Raw genomic sequence first — 26926 nt, 5'->3', positions numbered from 1 at the left:
TTGGACACCAGTCTGGGTAACATAGAGATCCTGTCTCAAAGGAAAAAAAAAAAAAAACATGACAAATGTACAATCCCAGAAATGTGGGACTTTATAAGCATATTTCGTTAGAATCCCAAAATGCAGAACCACTGGGTCTTAGGACCTTGGAATGTCATACTCAGAGATTCTTACACCTCTAGAAAGAGAAACCCCTGGAAATGTAGAACTTTATACTCATAGACCTAAGAAATTTTAACCATTGGCCCCTAGGATCTTAGGCCCTTAGAAACCTAAACTGTAATACACATAGACCCTTGGGATGTTATAATCTTAAACCGTTAGAGTTTCAGATTAGAAATGTAGATCCTGAGAACTTTGAGGTAGAGTGATCAGACCTTCCTGGTTTCACCACTGAAGCCCTCAGCCTTGGGCCAACTGGGATGGTTGGTCACCCTACTTTGATGTCTTTGATTTATCAGCAAAGACCAGAGAACGTTATGGTTATAAAGTCTTAGAACCTCAGACCTTCAGAATTGTAGACCCTTGAACCTTAGGACTTTATATTTATATTCATAGGGCTTTGGAATCTCAGAAGTATTTAATCATCAACATTAAAACTCTATGTTCAGGCTGGGCGCAGTGGCTCACGCCTGTAATCCTAGCACTCTGGGAGGCCGAGGCGGGTGGATTGTTTGAGCTCAGGAGTTCGAGACCAGCCTGAGCTGGTCTCTACTAAAAATAGAAAGAAATTATCTGGCCAACTAAAATATATATATACAAAAAATTAGCCGGGCATGGTGGCGCGTGCTTGTAGTCCCAGCTACTCGGGAGGCTGAGGCAGTAGGATCGCTTAAGCCCAGGAGTTTGAGGTTGCTGTGAGCTAGGCTGACGCCACGGCACTCACTCTAGCCCAGGCAACAAAGCGAGACTCTGTCTCAAAAAAAAAAAACAAAACTCTATGTTCAAAGACCCTGAGAATCCTCAGAGATGTGTAACTTCATAATCATAAGCCTTTAAAGCATAAAACCCCTAGCACTTTTGACTCTTGGGACTCTGACGTCTTAGAAACATGGAGCACCGTAATCATAAAATATAGATTGTTATAATCATGAAATCTTAAAACCTTAATATCAGAGTCAGTTGCCTCAGAATCTCATAACTTTAGTAACTCAGCATTTTATAATCATGAGATCTTTGATACTAAGATTCTTGGAACTTTATAAGATGTCAAGCAGGGGTGTCAAACTCAAAGGCCTCCAGAAAAGCAAGTGACATAAATAAGGAGAATACTAGATAATAATGGCCTGATCACTAGCTCTGGCCATGGGGAAATAAGGACCCCAAAGTTACTAACTCTGACATTTGTCTGGAATTTCTCAATTAAAAAAAAATCTGTATGTGCCACAAAATGTGAACCAGATTTAAGCCACGGATTGCCAGCTTCCTCTAATCTAGAAATCTAGAGTGATAAAAACATACTCGTGGAAATTTAGAATCATACTTTTAGACTCCTAGGATGTTAAAAATATATGAACATATCAACTTAGAATTCTAGAATTTGATATTTTGTCCATAAAATCTTTATTTAGTGCCTGCTGTGTGCCTGGCTTGTGCTAGATAATATAAGGGGCATAGTGGTGGCTTAGCCAGCCCTGGCCCCCCTGCAGGGCTCCCAGTCCAGTGGTAGGGACAGATCCAGCCAGACAGTGATGGCCCAGAGGGGTCAGGGGTGTTATAGGCAGGTACAGGCAGAGGGCTGTGATGGGGAGGCCCAGGGGCTGTAGCAGCCCAGAGGAGATACTTGATCCAGGCTGGAAAATCAAGGAGGGCCTCCTGGAGGAGGAGATGTCTAAGGTGAGGCCTAAAGGATGAACAGGAATGAACGCTAAGGTGAAGAGTGGAAGAGTATTCTCAGCAGAGGAAACAGCATATACGAGACCTCCAGAAGTTAGGAGTGGCTTGAGTGAGACAGCTATAGGCGAGGAGCAGTGATGCTGGGAGAGGAGCCGGTGGGAGTCAGATCTTAAAGGGCCTTGGAGGGCACCAGGGAGCTGTGGAAAGATTTTAAGCAGAGATGGGCTATGGTAAGATGAGAATCAAATCGTAGAACCATGCTTCAGAGAGCATCTAGCCCATGGAAGGAATCCCTTTAGGATAAAAAAATTTTCTCATACACTTCTGTGTTCACCTCAATTATTACAATTATAGTTTTCATAAATTCACACAAATGCATAACTCTGTTTAAATCTCCCATGCCAATCCTCTCTCTGCAAAAAATAGAAAAATCAGCCAAGTGTGGTGGCACACACCTGTTATCCTAACTACTCAGGAGGCTGAGGCAGGAGGTCACTTGAGCCCAGAAGTTTGAAGTTACAGTGAGCTATAATGATGCCTGTGCACTCTAGCCAGAGTGACATAAAGTGAGACCCTGTTTCAGAAAAAACCAAAACAAGAAAAACCTCTTATGCCTGTAGTTCATATGTAGCTCTACAACTAAAACACATGTGTTGAGGAACTCCAGGCCCAAACCACAAAACCAGTAACATTCAGGTTAGCAGTAACTTCCTGTTGTCCTGCTGAAACTACCTTGCTGCTCAAAGTGCAAATATGATGTAGACCATGATGGTACATTTCTTTTGCATCTCTTTGCTCACTTCTCTCATAGTTTTTCTCTATTCAAACCAAGGCAAAGCCTTTGATCAGGGACCTCCATAACATGCTTTTTGCATGAAGATGTTTTAAAAAATTGTTTAGATCCATGTTCAGCGAGTTCCATTAGTCACCCCCCACAGTTTGTGGCTTGGTGTTGTCGTTGATCTGTGTGAGCCCTCTCTCCTCTTCATTTATTTGTTTCTTCTCTTTTATTGCAGTATCTCACACCCATTCATTCTCCTCATAGGCAGCCATTTGGGTGGTTTTAATGCGAATCCTTTCCCATGCACCTGGATGATTTTGCAAAATATGCATTGCTAATTAGTATGCATGTAGATGTATAGATTTAACTCTTTATTATTATAATAAAGTAGTACCTGCACAGGGAGTGGCAGATAAATCATTAGTGTCCATTATTTCAACAAATGAGCATTCTTTTGTAACCAGTGCTCATACCAAGTAACAGAACGTGACAGTCCCAGAGAAGCCCCTTTAGGCCGGCCACCTCCTTATCACTACAGTCCAAGGGTAAACACTCTCCTAACTTCTTAGCTATTTATTTATATTTTTAGTGGACTGTATGGGGAATGAACTTGCAATAGCATAGATTCATCTTGCTAGTGTTTGAACTTTGTATAAATGGAATAACTCGTTGGGTATACTTTTGTGTCTGGCTTCATCCACTCCTCATTATGCTTGTGAGATTCAACCATGTCTTTCCGTACTTGTTGGTTGTTCCTTCTCGTTGCCGTGGAGTATTCCACAATATTGCCATTTGTTTATCCATTTACCTGTTGATGAGCATTTGGGCTGCTTCTAGTTTGGGGCTATTATTAGACAAAGTATGGTGGTCTCAACTTTCTAGCACATGGTTTTGGTGGGCATATGCACTCATTTCTGGTGCGTTATACCCAACAGGAGTGAAGTTGTTGGGTCATAGAGGATGTGTGTATCTACTTTAGTAGAACCTGGCAGCTTGTACCATTTTACTTCCTACTAACAGCGCATGAGCAATTCATTTGCTGTACATCCAACCTTTGGTATGGTCAGTCTTTTTAATTTTAACCATTCTGGCAGGTGTGTATTCTATTATGGTTTCACTTTTGCATTTTCCTGATGACTAATGACAACTAATGAGGTGGAGCCCATTTTCATATGTTTATTGGCCATTCGAATATCCTCTTGTGAAATGACCATTCAAGTCTTCTGCCCACTTTCTTATTCATTTGTCTAACTTTTTCTGATGGTTTTGCAGGAGTACAAGTCCTTTGACGGATATATGTGTTGAGTTTTGTCCCACTCTGTGGTTTGTCTTTTTGTTCTCTTAATGGGGCCTATTGAGGAATAGAATTTCTTAATTTTAATGTAGTGTATTTTAATAATCACTTCCTGTATGGATAATATTATTTGTGTCTTACTTAAGAAATCTTTGCCTACTCCAAGGCCACGGAGATATTCTTTGATATTTTCTTCTAAAAGCCTTATTGTTTTGCTTTCACATTTAGATTTATAAGCCAAATGAAATTTATTATTATGTATTATTGTGTACGGTGTGGGTCAGGTTCATTTTTTCTGCACTTGGATATCCAGTTGACTCAGCTCCATTTATTGAAAAGACTATTTTTTCCCTAGCGAACTGCAGTGTCACTTTGTTATAAATCTGGAATCTATATATCCGTGGGTTTGTACGTGCAGGTATTGCTAACCCATGCAAGTTTTATCATGTTCTAGATTGCATTCTTTGCATTATTTTTGTACTCAGTATTGTGCCTAAAGACTTGTCCGAGTGGTTCTGAGGGCATGTAATCTGTTGCTTCTAACTGCTGCCTGCGGCCCAAGGTTCACACTCACAATATGTGACTCCTTCCCAGTAAGGGACACCCCCGAACCTTTTCCCTGAACAGATAGTACTGCATGGAACATCCTTGCATATGGCTCTTTATGAACCAGTGTCAGAAAAGTCTTTGGGACTTGATGGAGGGTCCAAATTCCTTGACGGAGGTCATGCGGGTGTGTCCTGATTTAATTTGACTTAGGAATGTCAGATAGCTTTTGGAGTGGCTGTCCCTGTCTGTACCCCTGTCCGCAGGCATAAGGGTTATGATATACCCACATTTCTCTCAATATTCAGTATTCTTTGGCTTCCTAACTTTTCCCAGATGTCTAAACATATCATTTACATATTAAGTCTCTATCTTCTCCCCCTTAGCCACGGATAAGCCAATGGATAAAGGAGTAGTTACTCCTCTGCTCTATGAAAGTCTCAACGTATTCAGTGTATGAATAAATTAAAGTCTTATTCTAAGGAAATGTGTTTCACTTGTAATTGGTGATTCCCACCGTGGGGAAGAATATATAAATGGTAAAAGAACTCAGTATGAGAACAATGGCAGAGGTAAGACACTTGTCATTTGGCCTGGAGGTATCTATGTCAGGGAGGGTCCTGGCAGGAAGCAGATGCTCCCCCCCCCCCACAAAGGGGTAAAACTGCAGAGTGAATCACTAATCACCCACTATGTCTAGAGAGGTGGGCAGGGTGAAGGGAACCTACGAGGTGATAGGGACCCCCAGAGACTGGGGCAGGGAAGGCAAGAGCTGGGGATGTAGAGAGAGGATGCAGGCACTGCCAGGAGCTGGTCAGGCAGGGAGGGAGCAGGAAGGAATAAATTCTTTGTCCCCTGATCTCCTGCTGGCCCAACCCAACTAGAAGTCTGAGGACCTCTGAGGTTTCGGAGCCCATTCATACAGTCCACACCGGTCAGCCTCCTTGGGCCCAGATGAGCGGACGGTGGCACCAGAGGGCCAAACAGAAGACACTCCACATGGTAGCCAAACACACCAACACAGTGAACACTCAGTGTCATCTTAGGTCAGAGCGGCACTCTGAGACATATTTGGTTGCACCCCCACTGTGCTTTATGAAAATGCAAATCAGTTGCCAACACTTAAAAATAGGGAGATTTTGACTTTAAAAAGCCAGATTTTTGGCTCCTCATGAACTATTTATTACATGATATGGCAACACTGGCCTCTATCCTGCCAGGCTACAGTCACAGGGCCTGTGTGGCCACTGCCCCCCTTGTAGAAGGTCCTAGTTCTCTCACTGTATACAGCCTGTCTGGCCTCTGTAGGCAGTTCAGTTCTTTTTTTTTTTTTTTTTTTTTGAGACAGAGTCTCACTCTGTTGCCCCGGCTAGAGTGCAGTGAGTGGTGTCACCATAGCTCCCTGCAACCTCAAACTCCTGGGCTCAAACGATCCTCCTGCCTCAGCCTCCCGAGTAGCTGGGACTACAGGTGCACCCCACCACACCTGGCTAATTTTTTCTATTTTTTTTTTTAGAGAACGGGGTCTTGCTCTTTCTCAGGCTGGTCTCGAACTCCTGACCTCAAGCAATTCTCCTACCTTGGCCTCACAGAGTGCTAGGATTACAGGCATGAGCCATCGCACCCAGCCAGCATTTCAGTTCTTGACCCTGGCTCCGTGCTACCAGGACTATAATCACAAATACTGAAATCTCACAGCATCATCCTTTGTGAAGTTGTCATCAAGATGGTCTAGGATATGTTTCTATTGGTTTTCTTTGGGTATAATCAAAGTGAAATTACAAAACAAAAAATATTGTCATGGATTCCTCTCCCTCAAGCATGAGATCTCAAACACCAGAGGTCCCCAAGAACCCATCGAAGAAACCCTGATCTAGTCCAAACCCCTTTTTTAACAAATAGGAAAATGGGGGCCTGGAGAGGGAAGATGACCTCGAGAAGTCACACGGCCAGTCACCATTACAGGAAGGACAGAATCCAACTGTCCTCATTCTGGTACCGATCTGGGCACACACTAGTGTTCCACTTTGGCTTTAGTATTAGCCAAAATCTGCTATTTGGCACGGGCATTGGCCATTAGAAGGCAGAGGAACAAATACCTATTCAATGTATTTCCTGTCATCACTTCCCCACGTGGGTCTGATGATCATGTTCATACAGGCCCCCAACCAGTCTAAACAGCACAAACCCCACATTTAATATTTCATTTGGATGTGCTACTAATATCTGCATATTTGCTTTCAAATTAGAGGTAAACATTCAAGATGCAACTTGAAGTAAAAAAAATACAGAGGAGTCAATGTATATTTTCTACTGCCAGAGTAAAATGCAATACTTAATAATGTCACAAAAGGTAAATTTTATGAAAAAGGAAATTACTGAGAGATTTCAAATGGTTGACAAGGGAAATAGACTGGAAATACACATCTTTATTCCTGCACTAATAGGAAACTTAAAAATTTTATGATGTAATCCTAACAGTACCTGTCCAGGCTAAGCTGCTGTTAACAAAAAGACTTAACGATACTTGGCTTAAAGGAGGTAGAAGCTTATTCTCTCTCCTAGATAGTCCCAAATGAGCAGCCCAGTTGGCAGGTGACTCAGCTCGAAGCAGTCAGTGCGGATTCCAAGTTCCTTCCATCCTGTGTTCTGTAGACCGTGGTGTTCCAGCTTATGGGAGTCAGGAAAGGAAAGAGAAAGACCAGGAAGCAATTTCCTTTTTTTTTTTTTTAACTTTTAATTATTAAATAATTATAGATTCACAGGAAGTTTCAAAGATAGTAAAGATGATAAAAAGACAAGTAACCCCATTTAAAAATGGGCAAAGGAAAGTCAGTCATGGTGGCTCATGCCTGTAATCCTAGCACTCTGGGAGGCCAAGGTGGGAAGATCACTTGAGGTCAGGAGTTCAAGACCGGCCTGACCAAGAGCGAGACCCCATCTCTATCAAAAATAGAAAAAATTAGCCGGGTGTGGTGGGGTGCACCTGTAGTCCCAGCTACTCGGGAGGTTGAGCCAGAAAGATTGTTGGAGCCCAGGAGTTTGAGGCTACAGTGAGCTATGATGACACCACTGCATTCTAGCCCACGGCGACAGAATGAAACTTTGTCTCAAAAAAGAAAAAAGGAGGAGGGCAAAGGATTTGAATAGACATTTCTCCAAAGAAGATATGCAAATGCCAATAAGAACATGAAAAAAGTTGGGTATGATGGCTCACACCTGTAATCCCAGCAACTCAGGAGGCTGAGGTGGGAGGATCACTTGAGGCCAGGAGTTTGAGACCAGCCTGGGCAACATAGCGAAACCCTGTCTCTAAAAAAATGTCTAAAAATATTAGCTGGGCATAGTGGTGCACACCTATAGTCCCAGCTACTCAAGAGGCTGAGGGAGGAAGATTGAGCCCAGGAGTTGGTGGTTGCAATGAGCTATGATTGTGCCACTGAATTCCAGCCTGGGTGACAGATCAAGACTCTGTCTCTAAAAAAAAAAAAAAAAGGACACTCTGGGAGCCCGAGGCGGGTGGATAGCTCGAGGTCAGGAGTTCGAGACCAGCTTGAGCAAGAGCGAGACCCCGTCTCTACTAAAAATAGAAAGAAATGATTTGGACAGCTAAAAATCTATATAGAAAAAATTAGCCAGGCATGGTGGCGCATGCCTGTAGTCCCAGCTACTTGGGAGGCTGAGGCAGAAGGATTGTTTGAGCCTAGAAGATTGAGGTTGCTGTGAGCTAGGCTGATGCCGCGGCACTCTACCATGGGCAACAGAGCAAGACTCTGTCTCAAAAAAAAAAACAAAAAAAAAGGGGAGAACATGAAAAGATGCTCAACATCGTTAGTCATTAGGGAAATGCAGATCAAAACCAAAATGAAATACCACTTCACACCCACTAGGATGGCCATAGGGGAAAAAAAAAGGTGGCCAGGCACAGTAGCTTGCACCTGTAATCCCAGCTACTTAGAGGCTAAGGTGGGAAGATCACTTGAGGCCAGAAGTTTGAGACCAGCCTGGGCAACATAGTGAGACCCTCATCTCTCTCTTTTTTTTTTTGAGACCCCATCTCTTAAAAACAAAAAATAAATAAAAAATTAATTTAAAAAGAGGAAAATAACAAGTATTGACAAGGATGTGGGATTGGAGGCCTTATACGTTGCGGGTGGGAATGTAACGTGGTGCAGCTACTTTGAAAACAGTTTGACAGTTCCTTCAAAAGTTAAACATAAAGTTACCATATGACCCAGGAATTCTACCCCTAGGTATATACCCAAGATAATTGAAAACGTGTGTCTACACAAAAACTTTTTCTAATCATTCATAGCAGCATTATTCATCATAACCAAAAAGTGGAAACAACCCAAATGTCCATCAACTGATGAACAGATAAGTAAAATGCAGTATATCCACATAATGGAATATTATCTGTCCATTAAAAGAAATAAAATACTGATACCTGCTACAACATGGATGACTCTTAAAAATATTTAGCTAAGTGAAAGGAGCCAGAGACATAAAAGACCACATATTCTATGATTCTTTTTATGTGAAATGTCCACAGTAGGCAAATCCATAGAGAAAGAAAGTAGCTCAGTGTTTGCGTAGAGCTCAGGGAAGGGAAAAATGGAGAATGACTGCTAATGGGTGCTGGGTTTCCTTTTGGGGATGAAAGTGTTCTGATGTTAGATAGTGGTGATGGTTGCACAACTCTGTGAATATACTAAAAACCACTGAATTGACACTTTTTTTTTTTTTGAGACAGGGTCTCACTCTATTGCCTGGGCTAGAGTGCAGGGACATCATCATAGCTCACTGCAACCTCAAACACCTGGGCTCAAGTAATCCTCCTGCCTCAGCCTCCCGAGTAGCTGGGACTACAAGTGCGCCATACCTGGCTAATTTTTCTATTTTCTATAGAGATGGGGTCTTGCTATGTTGCTCAGGCTGGTCTCAAACTCCTGGGCTCAAGTGATCCTCCCACCTCAGCCTCCTAAAGTGCTGGGATTACAGGCATGAGCCACCACACCCTGCCAAATTTACACTCTAAAAGGATGAATTTCATAGTATGTGAATTATAGCTCATACTAAAGCTGTTATTTTAAAAAAAGATAGTAAGAGAAGTCTGAACAATTTTTTTTTTGTAAGCAAGTGAGGCAGAAGTTGCACGTTCTTCCACTCCTCTCCCACTGGTGAGAACTGAGTCAGCTCACTGCAACCTCAAATTCGTGGGCTCAAGCAATCCTCCTGCCTCAGCCTCCTGAGTAGCTGGGACTACAGGCACACACCACCACATCCAGCTGATTTTTCTATTTTTTTTTTGTAGAGATGGGGGTCTCACTCTTGCTCAGGGTGGTCTTGAACTCCTGACCTCAAGTGATTCTCCCACCTTGGCCTCCCAAAGTGCTAGGATTACAGGCGTGAGCCACCGCGCCCAACCTCTTACCTTTCATAAATGATTCCCCGATATTTCCCCTTCTCCCAACCCTGCAGCTTCTGCCCTGGCCCAGCCTCATCCTTTCTCCCCTGAGCCCTTTCTCCAAGCTCCTCCCTGGGTTTGGGGCTGCCATGTTTGCCCTCTCTGATCCATTCTCCGCACAGCAGGCAGAGATACTTCTGAAATACAACTCTCATCCTGTCCCTCCTCCTCCTTCAAGTCTCCATGGCACCCCCCGTGTTCACTAGGGTATTCCCTGCGCTCCCACTAAACTGAGCTCTGGGAGGGAGGCCCTGTCTGTATTTGCAGAGCCTAGACACAGAGTTACTGAATGAATGAGCAGAGCCCAGACAGGAAACAGGGAGGCTTCCTGGGGAAGTGATATCTCAGGAAAACGTTAAAGGGCAGGGAGGTTGTCACCAGGTGGGCAGGAGAGCAGGGGAAGGCGCTGCAGGTAGGAGGAGGCGCCTGTGCTAAGGGCGGACTCTTGCAGAGAGCTGGGCCCAGCAGGGTCTGGCTGGTGGAGGACTGAAGCGCAGCTGGAAGGGGCCGGGGTTTCCTGTGCGACCGGGGGCTCACTAGGGCCTGTCCTGCAGATGAGCGCGAGGCTGTGCAGAAGAAAACCTTCACCAAGTGGGTGAACTCGCACCTCGCCCGCGTGGGCTGCCACATCGCGGACCTCTATGCGGACCTCCGGGACGGCTTCGTGCTCACGCGGCTCCTGGAAGTGCTGTCCGGGGAGCAGTTGGTGAGGGGGCCGGAGGGGCTGGGGAAGAGGGACGGCCCTGGGGTCTCTGGCTGGGGGATGGGCTTCTCTGGAAGGGCTGGACCAGAGGGGGGTTCTGGCTACTGGTGGGTGCGGCTCAGCTGGGAACCGCAGCGGGATTCTGTGGCCCAGGCTGGCCGGGGTCGGAGGCGGAGCTTCGTTGGAAGGGGTGGGGTATTGCAGAAGGGACGAGCTTATTACAAGGGTCGGGCCTGGGTTATGAGCTAGCAAGGGGCGTGGGTATGAAACAGGGGCAGAGCTCTTGTGGCAGGGCAGTGGATGCGGGTGCGAGGCTCCAGGGCGGGGTGGGGGGCAGTGTCGTTGTTAGGGTGACATCTATGTCGTGGGGGTCTGGGGACGCAGACAGTGTTGTAGGGTGCGTGTTGCATGGATTGGGGTTGTGTTTCCGGGCTTGGGTGGGGCTTCGTCTCAGAGTGGGGGATTCAAGGTAGAGATTCATTAAAGGACTGGAGCCTGGAGCTCAGGGGGCAGGGCGACTGAATGGGAAGAAACGCCCCTGGAAGGAATTGAGCTAAAAACCAGGGGAAGAGCCCCAGGCTAGGGCGTGGGGGAGAGATCGGTGGCGGGTCGGGATGTGGCTACAGGCCGCAGGGAAGGGTCTTCATGTGGGGGGCGTGGTCACCAAGGCGCAGGTGGCGCGTGGATGGACGGGACAGAGCCGGGGACCTGAATAAGCCACGACTCAGGGTCCTGGGTCTTGGATAAAACCGAGGGGGCGTGGCCATGGGAGGGGCGGGCTTCCTTGGACGGGGCGGGGCCCAGGGCGCCGCGCTCTCGGTCAGACCCCCTCGCCCTCCCCCCGCCGCCCTAGCCGAGGCCCACGCGCGGCCGCATGCGGATCCACTCGCTGGAGAACGTGGACAAGGCGCTGCAGTTCCTGAAGGAGCAGCGCGTGCACCTGGAGAACGTGGGATCGCATGACATCGTGGATGGAAACCACCGGCTGACGCTGGGGCTGGTCTGGACCATAATCCTGCGCTTCCAGGTGATCCCCGACGGTGGGCCTTAGGAAGGCGCCCCAACCATTTACCCATTCATTCCTTCCTGCCTTCCAAAAATATCCCTCATCTGCTCCAGGAACCCTGTGTCAGGTGGTGAGGATGAAAATAATGATAAAAATAATTGTCATTATCATCACCATCCCTATAATCATCATTTATATATTGCTTACTGTGTTCCAAGCACTTGACATTTAATACACACAGCAACTCCGTTAAGTTAGATACTATTTGTTACCCCATTTTACCAATGAGGTAACTGAAGCCAGATAGCCGAAGTAATATGTTCAGGGTCACGTGTAGCTGGGTATTGGAGCTGGAATTTGAATCCAGGCGATCTTGCTTGAGTACAGAAAGAAACACACAAATTTGCTGCCTTCATGGAACTTACATTGTGGTGGAGACAGAAAATAAACAAATACATAAATACATACACAAGACATGTATGGGGAAAGGACCAGCTCTAGGCAGAGAAGAAGTTTAAAAAGCTATGCATAGAAGAATAGATTATGATAGTGGCAAAAGAGATACAAAATACCAGGTTGGTGCTGTTGAGATTTTAGATATGATGGTCAGAAAAGGGCTCTCTGAGAAGCTGATGGCTGAACAACATATGAAGATGAAGGGAGAAAGCATTCCAGGCAGGAGGCACAGCAGGTGCAAAGGCCCTGTGGTGGGTCTGAGTTTGGCATGTTGGAAGTTCAGAAGGAAGAGCCGTGTGGCTGGAGGACGGGAGGCAAGGGGGAGACAGGGAGGAGATGATCGGTGGGGCTGGCAGGGCCCAGGTGATCTGTGGTGAGGAGTTTGGAATTTATTCTGTCTGAGATGAGGAAAGATTAGAAAGTTTTGTCAAGAGGAGGTGTATAATCAGGTTTAGCAAGATTCCTCTGGATTGGAGGTGGTTAACAAAATTGGGAGCTGAGAGCCCAATGAGGAGGCTGGAGATGTGGCCCGGGGTGGGACTGTGGGGAGCGAATATCGGGCAAGTGGGGCAGACACTCAGGAGGTGGCGTGGACAGGCCTTAGGGGAAGGGGTATCCAGGTGGAGACTCAGAGCTCTGGCCTGGGGACTGGGGGATGGTGGGACTGCCCTGACACAGGGACAAAGAGGGGGAAATTTTGGGGGAAGACACTAAGGCCAGTTTGAGATGCAGTGGTTATGGGTCCAGGACATTGGGGTGGGGGTGGGGCATCTAGGAGTCCACTGGATCCTGGGGGTGGAGCTCAGGGGGCAAGGAGAGGCTGGAGACAGATGTGGATGTTGTTGGTATAAAATCAAGGAATGAGACCATGGGAGTCAGGGATCTCCACAGGTGGCTGGAGCCCTGCAGTAGGGGCTGAGGCCACCCTGGAAGTCTTGGTTCTCTCCCTGGGAACCCACATGCCGAGCCCAGTTCTTGAGTCCGGGACCCAAGTCTCCATTACCCCGTGGGCGCAATAACAGGAAGAACAGCGTGAAGGCTGCTGCTCCAGCCTACATGGGAGGTGACGGTGGCTTGCATCGGGAAACTGGCCCAGACTCTCACTTTGGAAGCTTCCCTGGAAACTGAGACCTGAATCCACAACCGCCTCCCCAGTTGTGGCTGTCCTGGCCCACTCCAGAGCTTGGCCTCACACTCCTGAACCCCCACCCCTAGCCTGAAGCTGCCTCCCCCAACTCCTCCATCACCTGCCACACTCCCTGGTAGCAGGATGGGGAGGGGATGGTCTCCTGGCCTCAAGCTCTCCAGGCCCCAGTAGCATTTTTTGTAACCACACAGATTCAAGTCATCAAAATTGAAACTGAGGACAACAGAGAGACGCGCTCAGCCAAGGATGCTCTGCTCTTATGGTGTCAGATGAAGACAGCTGGGTAAGCCCCACACCCTCCTCACAGGCAGGGGACCCCTAGGAGCAGCCCATGTCCTCAGTGTCAGAAAGTGACATCTGAAGCTAAGAAACTCGTAAATAAAATACATCCACTTCTCTGACCTTGACAAACCTTCCTAACAAGCTGGAAGGCCAGATTCAAGTTTAGAACTCTCCGACTCCTCAGAGATCAATGCTGGAAAGGGGTGCACTTTCCCCAGCAGCTCCCGTCTCTCGGCCTCCCACCCTATTTCATCCTGCACTTCAAGAGATCTCATAGGCACCTATGTGGACCCCCAGCCCCATGTCCAAGCTCTGGCCACCCCTGCCCCTGTGTGTGTCAGTCACCCTTTTGCCTAGGAGGGCACACACCAGGGCTCTGGCAGCTTGGGCAGGAAAGTTCAGGGTCCTGGGTACCTTCAGTGTAGTTGAGATGGTGGGGGCCAGGCATAGGCTCTATTGGACATGTCGCCTGGGACCCCCAGTTCTGCCCTGCAGGGGGGCATGGCCTGAAACTCAAGTGCCATCTGGAGCGGCCCTGGGAGGAAGGAGGGAGGGGGCAGGTTTGGGAGGGAGGTGAGTTTCTCTGACTTTCATCCTTCTGGGCTGTCTGTCTTGCAATGCCGTCTGTCTCTCCCTGTGTCTGTCTTTATCTCCATGTCTGCTTTTCCCGGTACCCCTCTCTCCTTCTCTCCACCTCCCTCTCTCCCTCTCTCCCTCCCTCCCTCCTTCCCTTTTTTCTCCCCTCCTTTCTCTCTCCATATCTGTCGGTATCTCTCTCCCTCCTCCCTCTGTCCTTCTCTTCCCTCTTCCCTCTGTGTCTCTTTTTCTCTCCTCTCCTGTCTCTATCTCCCCATCTCCCTGGCTCCCCGTCTCTCCCCATTCCCCTATCTTATCTTATCTGTATTATCTACCTACCTACCTACCTGTCCACCCATCCTTTTGTGTCCTTCTCTTGCCCTCTCCCCTCCCTCCCCTCCCTCCCTCCCTCCCTCTTCCATCCTGACTCTCTCCATCTCTGCCTCTGTTTCCCCCCCTACACTGCCAGTTACCCCGAGGTAAACATTCAGAATTTCACCACCAGCTGGCGGGATGGCTTGGCCTTCAATGCCCTCATTCACCGGCACAGGTACCACCTGGCCTGGGGCAGCCCAGCCCTGCCCTGCATCCCACCCCATGTCCCCACAGCTATACACCTGCACATGTATGTGTATAGATGACAGACAGGGACACAAGGACCCATCTTTTCACCCTACAGACAAATACACATTTATTTCCCTTCACATACATACCCTGTGCATTTACATGCAGGAACACACACCCGCAGACTCCTGTAGAGGCCACGTGCCTTGTGCACACTTGGACACACACAAGCGCTTACACAGATGTGTGCACATGTGGACACACAGGCGCTTGCACAGATGTGTGCACACGTGGACACACAGGCGCTTGCACAGATGTGTGCACACGTGGACACACACAGGCGCTTGCACAGATGTGTGCACACACGGACACACACAGGCGCTTGCACAGATGTGTGCACACACGGACACACAGGCACTTGGAGAGATGTGTGGACACACGGACACACAGGCGCTTGCACAGATGTGTGCACACACGGACACACAGGTGCTTGCACAGATGTGTGCACACACGGACACACAGGCACTTGGAGAGATGTGTGGACACACGGACACACAGGCACTTGGAGAGATGTGTGGACACACGGACACACAGGTGCTTGCACAGATGTGTGCACACACGGACACACAGGCACTTGCACAGATGTGTGGACACATGGACACACAGGCGCTTGCACAGATGTGTGCACACACAGACACACACAGGCCCTTGCACAGATGTGTGCACACACGGACACACAGGCGCTTGCACAGATGTGTGCACACACAGACACACACAGGCCCTTGCACAGATGTGTGCACACACGGACACACACAGGTGCTTGCAGAGATGTGTGAACACACGGACACACACAGGCGCTTGCACAGATGTGTGGACACACGGACACACAGGCGCTTGCACAGATGTGTGCACACGTGGACACACAGGCCCTTGCACAGATGTGTGCACACACGGACACACACAGGTGCTTGCAGAGATGTGTGGACACACGGACACACACAGGCCCTTGCACAGATGTGTGCACACGTGGACACACAGGCCCTTGCACAGATATGTGCACATGTGGACACACAGGCCCTTGCACAGATGTGTGGACACACGGACACACACAGGCCCTTGCACAGATGTGTGCACACGGACACACACAGGCCCTTGCACAGATGTGTGCACACACGGACACACACAGGTGCTTGCAGAGATATGTGCACACACGGACACACACAGGCGCTTGCACAGATGTGTGGACACACGGACACACAGGCGCTTGCACAGACACACACAGGCCCTTGCACAGATGTGTGCACACGTGGACACACAGGCCCTTGCACAGATATGTGCACATGTGGACACACAGGCCCTTGCACAGATGTGTGCACACGGACACACACAGGCCCTTGCACAGATATGTGCACACACGGACACACACAGGCCCTTGCACAGATGTGTGCACACGTGGACACACAGGCCCTTGCACAGATATGTGCACATGTGGACACACAGGCCCTTGCACAGATGTGTGCACACGGACACACACAGGCCCTTGCACAGATGTGTGCACACGGACACACACAGGCCCTTGCACAGATGTGTGGACACGGACACACACAGGCCCTTGCACAGATGTGTGGACACACGGACACACACAGGCCCTTGCACAGATGTGTGCACACGGACACACACAGGCCCTTGCACAGATGTGTGCACACACGGACACACACAGGTGCTTGCAGAGATGTGTGGACACACGGACACACACAGGCGCTTGCACAGATGTGTGGACACACGGACACACAGGCGCTTGCACAGATATGTGCACACACAGACACACACAGGCCCTTGCACAGATGTGTGCACACGTGGACACACAGGCCCTTGCACAGATGTGTGCACACGTGGACACACAGGCCCTTGCACACATATGTGCACATGTGGACACACAGGCCCTTGCACAGATGTGTGCACACGGACACACACAGGCCCTTGCACAGATCTGTGCACACACGGACACACACAGGCCCTTGCACAGATGTGTGGACACGGACACACACAGGCCCTTGCACAGATGTGTGCACACGGACACACACAGGCCCTTGCACAGATGTGTGCACACACGGACACACACAGGTGCTTGCAGAGATGTGTGGACACACGGACACACACAGGCGCTTGCACAGATGTGTGGACACACGGACACACAGGCGCTTGCACAGATGTGTGCACACACAGACACACACAGGCCCTTGCACAGATGTGTGCACACGTGGACACACAGGCCCTTGCACAGATATGTGCACAGGTGGACACACAGGCCCTTGCACAGATGTGTGGACACACGGACACACACAGGCCCTTGCACAGATATGTGCACATGTGGACACACAGGCCCTTGCACAGATGTGTGGACACACGGACACACACAGGCCCTTGCACAGATCTGTGCACACACGGACACACAGACCCTTGCACAGATGTGTGTGCACACGGACACACACAGGCCCTTGCACAGATCTGTGCACACACAGACACACAGGCCCTTGCACAGATGTGTGCACACATGGACACACAGGCCCTTGCACAGATGTGTGGACACACGGACACACACAGGTGCTTGCACAGATGTGTGCACACATGGACACACACAGGCCCTTGCACAGATGTGTGCACACACAGATACCCATGCAGCACACAGCCTGCACCTGCTGCTTAGATTCCCTCAGGGTGGGGGGCGCAGTCTCCCCTGGACTCCCCCTTCTGGCGTGTACACAGCACCTCCTCCGATCAGAGGGGAGCCCCAGGGCCCCTTTCCTGGCTCCCCGTTCACTCACCTCTTTGTACCTCAGGGGCTGGTGCTGAACTAGCTGACAGTCAGGCACCTGTACAAATTCCACCCGCATCATGATCGGCCACATGACACATTGGGGAAACTGAGGCCCAGAGGCTGGGAGGGACTTGCTCTGGTATAGAGAAGCCAGAACCCAGTTTTTTCTGCTGTGGACACATGTCACTCACAACCCCTGCCTCTCACACATACGCACACTCTTACATACACCGGGAGACCCAGACGCACCCCCACAAACAGAAACTTACAAGCTGGAACCAGCGCCATGCTAACAATAGGTAACGTTTGCTGAGTGCTGTCTGTGTACCAGGCATTGTTATAAGTGGCCCCCACTAAGTCATTTAATAGTCAATATATCCAATCTATCTCTTACATATTAGGCATATGCTATTATTATCCCTGTTTTACAAATGAGGAAACCAAGGCACAGAGAAATGAGGTAGCTCACAAAGAGCAACATGACCAGGATGTGACCAACTGGGGCTTGGACCCCAAGGGCCTAGCTCCAGACCTCACACCTCTAACTGCTACATAACACTGTGTGTAAATACCCCCAAGTAGACACATGTGCATCAGGTGTACATGTGTCCTCACACAACACACATAAGGGCTATACACACTCGTGTCGTCGGATAGTTTCACAGAGACACACACAGCCAGGTACCGTGTGGCTCATCTGTTCCCAGCACCCACAGGCTGCCCCACCCATAGGTGTGAGCACACAGGCCGGCTTACACGTGCCCAGGGGCAAATGCACAGGCACTCACGTTCCCAGGAACCCACAGATACACGCGCAAGTCCGTTACACTCACACCACAGGTAAATGCTGCGTAGCACACACCAGCACACACAGCTTGCCCCTTGGCTGGGTTGTGCCCCCGCCCCTCGCCCTGGGTGGGCTCAGACAAGGATGCCTTTTCACCTGCTTGCCCACCTGCTCTGGAGCCTGCCTGCTGCCTGCCTGCTCTGTGCCCCTGCCCAGGCCTGATCTCGTGGACTTCAGCAAACTCACCAAGTCCAACGCCAACTACAACCTGCAGAGAGCCTTCCGCACAGCTGAACAGCACCTGGGGCTGGCGCGTCTGCTGGACCCTGAAGGTGAGCCCTGCATGGCCCTGCCTGGACTTCCTCTTGGGGATGCCTAACCCCAATGCCGTCTCAAACTCAACCCCAACCTACCGCAGCACCATGCCCAATCCCAAAGTCATTCCCAATCCCAGCTCCCTCCCCAACTTCCTGCCCTTCTTCATGTCCAACCTCTCCGCCTTCCTTTCCCCACATCTCATCCTCTCTCCAACCCTACCCCAACCTCATCCCCACCTCCATTCCCATCCCAACAGAACGCCACCCTCTTCCCCACCCCTCCTTCCTCCACTCCCAACTCCCTCCCCAACTCCATCTACAACCATCTCCCCCAGACCTGACCCCCCCTCTCTCCCCAACCCCAACGCCATCTCCCACCCCACCCCCACCCCTAACCCTGGCCCCATCTTCATAGCCAACCCTATTCCTATCCCCATCCATAATCCTGTTTCCAGCCTCATTCCTACCCCAGCCCATCCCCATATCCCCCCCTCCATAGCTCCATTCTCACCTCAACTCCATTTTTGGTGTATCCCAACCCCATCCCTGACTTCAGCCTCATCCCCAGTCCATGAGCACCCACAACGCCAACCTTCTACCCCTGGAATAAAAATTGCTCCCATCCTCTGAGCATCTGCTATGAGCCAAGCACATGGCTGGGAGCTTTATCGGAACTGTTCATGTTCACCTTCACACTGGCCTGGTTGGGTAGAATTCCTCTTATAGCCATATTCTGTGCTCAGTGCCTAACACTTAGTAGGTGTTAATGGATGTGAGTTTCATGAGGTAGTGAAGTATAAGGACCAAGGACAATGTTATGCCGTCAATGGGTAAATTAAAATGATGTCAGAGTTTGTTGAGTGCATACTCTGTGCCCAGCTATTCTTTCTAATACTTACCAGTGTTCGTAGGAAGCAAGAACCCTGATTATGCTTACTATAACGGTGGGGAAACTGAGGCTCAGAGAAGTTAGGTCCATTTTCTATAGTCATACAGCAAAGAGGTGGTTGAAATGGGACTCAAGTACACACTGCCTCCAAAGCCCATGGTCTTGACCTCAAACCTCATGTACCACTTGCAAGCTTATTAAATTTTTAGTGGTCTTCTACTATATGCTGGGAATGGCAGGAACAGTGGTAAAAAAGACAGGCATAGTCCTTGTCCTCATGGAGCTCAAACTCCAGATAATGACATAATCACATTAGTGAATATTTAATTATAAAGTATGATATGTTCTAGGAAGGAAATATTGATAATAAGATGCTAAGAGGAAAATACCATGAGGAAACCAACTCTAGACAGAGTGAACATGGAGGTTTGTCTGAGGAAATTTGAGCTGAGCCCTAAAGGATGAGTGAGAGTTAGGCACATGGGAGAGGGAACAGTGTTCCAGACAGTGAGGACAGCATGTGCAAAGGCCCTGAGGTGGAGGGTAGAACAGTGTGTTCAAGAAATGCTTATAGGCCAGGGGCGGTGGCTCACACCTGTAATCCTAGCACTTTGGGAGGCTGAGGCAGAAGGATCACTTGAGACCAGGAGTTCAAGACCAGTCTGGGCAACATAGTGAGACTCTGTGTTTATGAAAAATTAAAAAATTAGCCAGGCATGGTGGCATGTGCCTGTAGTCCCAGCTACTAGGGAGGCTGAGGCAGGAGGGTCACTTGAGCCCAGGAGTCTGAGGCTGCAGTGAGCTATGATGATGCCACTGCACTCCAGCCTGGGCAACAGAGGGAGACCCTGTCTCAAAAAAAAATTATAGAAGATAATTTCCCTATTGTAGTTTATGTGTCAGGCACTATTTCATTCCATGAGCTAGATCCCCATTTGTCACATACAAAAACTGAGGGACAGAGAGCTTAATTATCTTCCCCAAGTTCACATAGCTAGTAAGAGTGGGTTCTCCCTCCCTTGAATCATGCTCCCCCACTCCTCTTTTGCCCCCAGATGTGAACATGGAGGCTCCAGATGAGAAGTCCATCATCACCTATGTGGTCTCTTTCTACCACTATTTCTCCAAGATGAAGGCTCTGGCTGTGGAGGGGAAGCGCATTGGGAAGGTATGAGGAGCCAAGGACTGGGCTGGGTGGGAGCCGGGGGACCACCTGCAGACATATATGGGGTGAGGCTGGCACCACCTTCCTCTGTCTGCTCAGGTCCTGGACCAGGTGTTGGAGGTGGGAAAGATCATAGAGCGCTATGAGGAGCTGGCGGCTGAGCTGCTGGCCTGGATCCACCGCACCGTGGGCCTCATCAGCAACCAGAAGTTTGCCAACTCATTAAGTGGGGTGCAGCAGCAGCTTCAGGCTTTCACGGCCTATTGCACACTGGAGAAGCCCGTCAAGTGAGGCCCAGCTCTGGAGGGAGGGTGGCAGGTGGAGGCGTGGATGCAGGGCTCCTGAGCTCACGCTCCTTCAGGTTTCAGGAGAAGGGGAACCTGGAGGTGCTGCTTTTCAGCATCCAAAGCAAACTCCGTGCCTGCAACCGTCGCCTCTTCGTGCCTCGGGAGGGCTGTGGCATCTGGGATATTGATAAGGTAAGCTTGGGGATGTGGGGGAGGGGTAGGGTTGCTCTGTGAAGTTGTATAATTTGTGCACTGCTCAAGGAAGCCATTCACGTGGTAGACATCATGGACTGGATATTCCATTTTGACAGTTTTCCAGCAGTAAAGTGTTGTAACGAAGTAACATTTTTTTCCAATTTGCATAAAGGTGCCACAAATGCTATGAGTGGCCTCAGACAGAGAAGTCATGACCATTAACTGTGGGGAATTGTTAGAGTCTGACTGCCTCTTCCTGTTTCCCCCAGGCATGGGGCCAGCTGGAGAAGGCAGAGCATGAGCGGGAGGCTGCCCTAAGGGCTGAGCTGATCCGACAAGAGAAACTGGAACTACTGGCCCAGAGGTTTGACCACAAGGTGGCTATGAGGGAGAGCTGGCTGAATGAGAACCAGCGCCTGGTCTCCCAGGTACAAGGTGTAGGGCTTGGCTCCGGGGGAAAGGGAAGGAGGGCAGGGCTGATGGCCCTGGGACTAGACAGGGAGACTTGATCTCCTAGGCAACAGAAAAGGGTTGGATTAGTCTCCTAGGTGAAAAATGAGAGTGGAAAGGGAAAATTGGTCTCCTAAGTGATTAGGGGATGAGGGAGTGGGCCTGATCTCCAGGGTAATAGGAGAGTGAGGCTGGTCTCCAGGGTAACTAGAAATTCTCCAGGGCAGAATTAGTCTTTTCAGAAACAGGGGGAGTGTTTAACTAGACTTTAAGTGACAAAGGAGGTTGTATGTGGTGTCCAGGGTAACTCAGGAGGATAGAATTGGTCTCCTAAGTAACAGAATAGGACATACCTGGTCCCCAGTCTCCAGGACAATGGAAAGATAAGGCCTGTTTCCTGGGTAACAAGTTTAGTGTTAGAGATATAACAGGGGAGGGTAGCCCTGGTTTCCAGGGTAACTGGGGAGGGTGGGGCTGGTCTCCAGGGTAACTGGAGAAGGGGGGCTGGTCTCCAGAGTAACAGGAGTGGGGCTGGTCTCCAGGGTAACATGAGGGTGGGACTAGTTTCCAGGGTAACAGGGAAGGAATAGACTAGTTTCCAGGGTAACAGAGGATGGGGTTGGTCTCCAGGGCAACAGAGGAGGATGGGGTTGGTCTCCAGGGTAACTGGGAAGGATAGGACTGGTCTCCAGGGTAACTGGGGAGGATGGGACTGGTCTCCAGGATAACAGGGGAGGGTGGGGATGGTCTCCAGGGTAACTGGGAAGGGCAGGTCCAGTCTCCAGGGTAATGGGGGCATGGAGTTCAGGGTCACACAGGGTCAAGGTAACTCAGCATGGGTGAGTGTCTGGCCTGCACTACCCCAGGACAACTTTGGGTATGAGCTGCCAGCAGTGGAGGCAGCCATGAAGAAACACGAAGCTATTGAGGCAGACATTGCAGCCTACGAGGAGCGGGTACAGGGTGTTGCAGAGCTGGCCCAGGCATTGGCGGCTGAAGGCTACTATGATGCCCGGCGGGTGGCGGCCCAGCGTGACAGTGTCCTGCGCCAGTGGGCCCTGCTGACTGGGCTGGTGGGTGCTCGGCGGACGCGGCTTGAGCAGAACCTGGCCCTGCAGAAGGTCTTCCAGGAGATGGTGTACATGGTGGACTGGATGGAGGAGATGCAGGTGGGGGCCGGAGCGGGGCCGAGGGTGGGTGGTGTGCCAGGAGGGAGGGTAGGATGCAGACATGAAGGAGTTGACAGAGAGGTGGAGAAGGAAATGGAAGGAGAGAGACAGAAAGAGCTAAAGAGAAAGGCAGGGACGTAGAGAAAGCAAGAGAGAGAGAGTGAGAGAAAGATACACAGATAGAAAAGAGAGGCAGAAAAAGAAAGAGTGAGAAAGAAAGGGAGACAGAGAAAGAAATAGAGAGGAAAAAGACAGAGATGTAGAGACATAGAGCCAGGGACAGAGACAGAGAGATTAAGCCAGAGTGACAGTTTGAGAGAGAGAAAGAGAGATTGGGAGAGAGGAGAGAATGACGCAGACTGGGACTGAGACAGGTCAGAGCTTGGGGCTAGGGGGTGGAGCAGCAGGGGCTGGCACTGGTGATGGGGGAGAGGTGAGTGGCCCAGGTGCCAGCGGTGCCAGTGCTGTGCTCAGTGCCGCCCCCGTTGCAGGCCCAGCTGCTGTCCCGGGAGTGTGGGCAGCACCTGGTGGAGGCAGACGACCTGCTGCAGAAGCATGGACTGCTGGAGGCGGACATCGCGGCCCAGAGCGAGCGGGTGGAGGCACTCAACGCTGCCGCTTTGCGTTTCTCCCAGCTGCAGGGTGAGTCTTGGGGGTGGGGTTGGGGGTGTGGACTCTCAGGGCTGGTGCTAACAGAGGCAACTCCTGAGAGACAGAAGGGGTGAGCTCCCCATCCCTGGAGGTATCCAAGCAGAGCCTAGGAGCACACTCCACTAGGGAAATCTTGGGGGCATTGGTGCCCTGAGTGGCAAGTTGGACCACTTGACCTCTTCCTGCTTTGAGATTCTGCATAATAGCTCACATTTATTGAGCACTTGGTATGAGCCAAGCCCTTCACAGCCCAATATCAGTGAATACCATGAAAAAACCTGTGTAAAGTAATGTATAGTGAGGGCCTGTTCAGTAGCAAGTGATAGAAACTCAATAGAATAGGCTTAAGGAGAAACAGGGACTGTATTGGTTTATGCAACTAAAACATTCGGTTTGACTTCAGGCCTGGCTGGATCCAGGGATGGTTCAAAGATGCTTTTAAGCCTCCATCTCTAGGTTCTGTGTTGTTGTCACTGTCAGACAGTCCCTCCCCTTGTGGTGTAAATCGGGGATCGTTCAGCCCCATGTTTCCATTCTGGCAGGAGATAGATCACTTTCTCCCAATAGTTCTCACAAATGTCCGAGGGAAGCTTGCACTGGTTCCCTGTGGGTTCCATCCCCATTGCTTAGCCAGTCATCGTGGCCCCAGAGCATGCAGTGATATAATTGGCCACCTCTATGTGACATGTCCACTTCAGGGCCAGGAGTGGGGTCAGCCTGCTCCAAAGACACAGACTGAGAAAGAGGAGGGAGGGACACCTTCCCCAGAAGCAGGGACACAGACGCTGCTAGGCAACACCAAGCCTGGCTCTAATAAGGCTCCCATTTCACTGACGTCAATGCCAAAGGCCACCAGAACCCTCCATGGTCAAGCCAAGTTGAGTTTGCTGTCTGTTTGCACACACAGTGGGGAATCATGGGGCATCCCAGTCAGAAAGTATTATGTGGGGCTTACTTGAGGATTTGGGCTTGTGTCAGGGGGTCTGGAGGATAGCTCAGTGCAATGTGTTTTGCTGTGGATTGGATGCTATCACTGGGACCCTCTCCTTTACCTTAGCAGTATTTGTCTCAGGAGCTCCCTCTGCCTTCTCCTTGAGAGACCTCAGCTCCTAGTGACAGCTAGCAGCATCCAGAATGCAGCAAAGGGGCGGTGTGAGATATGCATTGTCATGGTGATGAGAGGTAGCCTGGCCTGAGGAATGATCCAGCGTGTGAGCTCCTGATTGGCCACTTCTTAGCTGATCCTGGGGCAGTCATTCCCCTCTCTGAGCTTCAGTTTCCTCATCTGTAAAATGGGCTAATAAGGATGCTGGCCCCATAGGATGGTTGTGAGGATTAAATGACAGTGTGTCAGAGTAAGAGCTGGATACCTGGAAGCTGTTGTTGTAACTAGTACTCACTTGGATGCCTTGGTATTTGAGTCAACATCAGCAAATGTCCTGAATTACAGAAATCCCATATACTATCTAGGGCAGTGTGTCTCACCCTTACTTGATCCAGTAAGAAATCCACTGACCGCATGACCCAGAGTTCACATGCACACACACAGACACAGAGGTTTTATAAAACAATACTCCCCCTTACCCGGTATGTTGCATTCTGATACTTTCCATTCATTCTAGGCCCATTAAATTAATTTCACAGTTCTCTAGTCACAAACCAGAGATCCAGGAGGAAAGTGAAATGTTTGCGGAAGAAGGGGAGCTCAGGTCATCACTGGGACCGAAACACGGCTTAAGAGCAGAGAACTTTCCTTTGGCACAGTTCTGAGAGACAGCCCCAGGTTCTGTCCTCAGGGAGTTCCCAGTCCAGTGGAGGAGACAGAACAAGCAGTGACAGCTCAGAGTAGTCAGGGCTGGGATGGGGGAGGCAGAGGAGGCGCCTGCTCCAGCCTTGGGCTGTCAGGGCAGGCTGCCTGGAGCAGGGGACTGGTGACCTGAGGAAGTCAAGCCAGGGACGGGTTAGGTAGCCTGCGTCACCCTCTCTTGGGCACCCCCTGGCCGGTGCCCAACCCGGATCCTCCCCTTCCACTGGCCCAGGCTACCAGCCCTGCGACCCGCAGGTCATCTGCAACCGGGTGAACCACGTGCACGGCTGTCTGGCGGAGTTGCAGGAGCAGGCGGCGCGGCGGCGCGCGGAGCTGGAGGCCTCGCGGAGCCTGTGGGCGCTGCTGCAGGAGCTGGAGGAGGCCGAAAGCTGGGCACGAGACAAGGAGCGCCTCCTGGAGGCTGCGGGCGGCGGCGGCGGCGCGGCGGGCGCGGCGGGCGCGGCGGGTGGCGCTCACGACCTGTCCAGCACCGCGCGCCTACTGGCTCAGCACAAGATCCTGCAGGGCGAGCTGGGCGGGCGGCGGGCGCTGCTGCAGCAGGCCCTGCGGCGCGGCGAGGAGCTGGCTGCGGCGGGCGGATCCGTGGGCCTGGGCGCCGAGACTGTGCACCTGGCGGGCCTGGCGGAGCGCGTCTCTAGCGCCCGGCGCCGCTGGCAGCGGCTGGAAGAGGCGGCGGTGCGGCGCGAGCGGCGGCTGCAGGAGGCGCGGGCGCTGCACCAGTTCGGCGCTGACCTCGACGGGCTCCTGGACTGGCTTCGCGACGCTTATCGCCTGGCAGCCGCCGGCGACTTCGGCCACGACGAAGCGTCCAGCCGCCGCCTGGCTCGCCAGCACCGCGCGCTCACGGGGGAGGTGGAGGCCCATCGCGGGCCCGTGGGCAGCCTGCGGCGCCAGCTGGCGACACTGGGGGGTGCCAGTGGCGCCGGGCCGCTGGTGGTGGCGCTGCAGGTGCGCGTGGTGGAGGCTGAGCAGTTGTTCGCCGAGGTGACCGAAGTGGCCGCCCTGCGACGCCAGTGGCTGAGGGACGCGCTCGCTGTATATCGCATGTTCGGCGAGGTGCACGCGTGCGAGCTGTGGATCGGGGAGAAGGAGCAATGGTTGCTCTCCATGCGCGTGCCCGATTCACTGGACGACGTCGAGGTGGTGCAGCATCGGTGAGCGCGCGCTTGTGAGACTCCTGGGTCCCCTTCCTCATGCGCCTAGTCTCGCCTTCGTTGGTTCAACGGTTCCCATGTTAGCTCACATAGAACTAGGGATTCCAATCCCTGATTCAGCCTTAACTGATTTGTGATAGTTCTGCAACTTGCCCAACCTCTCTGAACCTCAGTTTGCCCATCTGTAAAACAGCCCCTAACCCAGGCTTGTGGGGAATAGTAAATGAGTTAAAACACACAGGACGGTCAGCAGATGGTTGGGGCTACAGGGAGCACTCCAAGAGCATTTGCTATTACTACTGAGGCTGACATTTAAATGGCATGAAATTAACAACTTAAGCACCTCAGCCTGGCTCCTCCCCTGGGACCCCCACTGCCCCTGCACAAAAGTCACCTCCCTAACTAATAAAATAGCTCTGACCCTTGTCACCTTCTTTTCCTTCATCCTGCTTTACATTTATTCAGAGCACTTACCACCCTGTGACATATTACATACAGATTTGTCTGTTGGCTGACTTAGTGATGAGTTGTTCAATTAGTGGGTGAACAATGTCTGTT

General features: G+C 50.7%; 1 protein-coding gene across 1 annotated transcript in view; it reads left to right on the top strand.

The window, feature by feature from the left end:
* LOC123624311 (spectrin beta chain, non-erythrocytic 4) overlaps positions 1–26926 on the top strand; it is a 62292-nt gene that overhangs the window by 717 nt on the left and 34649 nt on the right. Inside the window, exons 2-13 of the mRNA XM_045531964.1 lie at positions 10479–10630; positions 11481–11654; positions 13428–13519; positions 14564–14644; positions 18480–18595; positions 20525–20637; positions 20734–20921; positions 20996–21113; positions 21386–21544; positions 22433–22735; positions 23227–23377; positions 25426–26368. Coding sequence (XP_045387920.1) covers positions 10479–10630; positions 11481–11654; positions 13428–13519; positions 14564–14644; positions 18480–18595; positions 20525–20637; positions 20734–20921; positions 20996–21113; positions 21386–21544; positions 22433–22735; positions 23227–23377; positions 25426–26368 — 2590 coding nt within the window. The remainder of the gene's footprint in view (positions 1–10478; positions 10631–11480; positions 11655–13427; positions 13520–14563; positions 14645–18479; positions 18596–20524; positions 20638–20733; positions 20922–20995; positions 21114–21385; positions 21545–22432; positions 22736–23226; positions 23378–25425; positions 26369–26926) is intronic.

Source organism: Lemur catta, chromosome 19 (assembly GCF_020740605.2).
Source record: "Lemur catta isolate mLemCat1 chromosome 19, mLemCat1.pri, whole genome shotgun sequence".
NCBI lineage: Eukaryota > Metazoa > Chordata > Mammalia > Primates > Lemuridae > Lemur > Lemur catta.
This window is presented reverse-complemented; position numbering and strand designations above follow the sequence as displayed.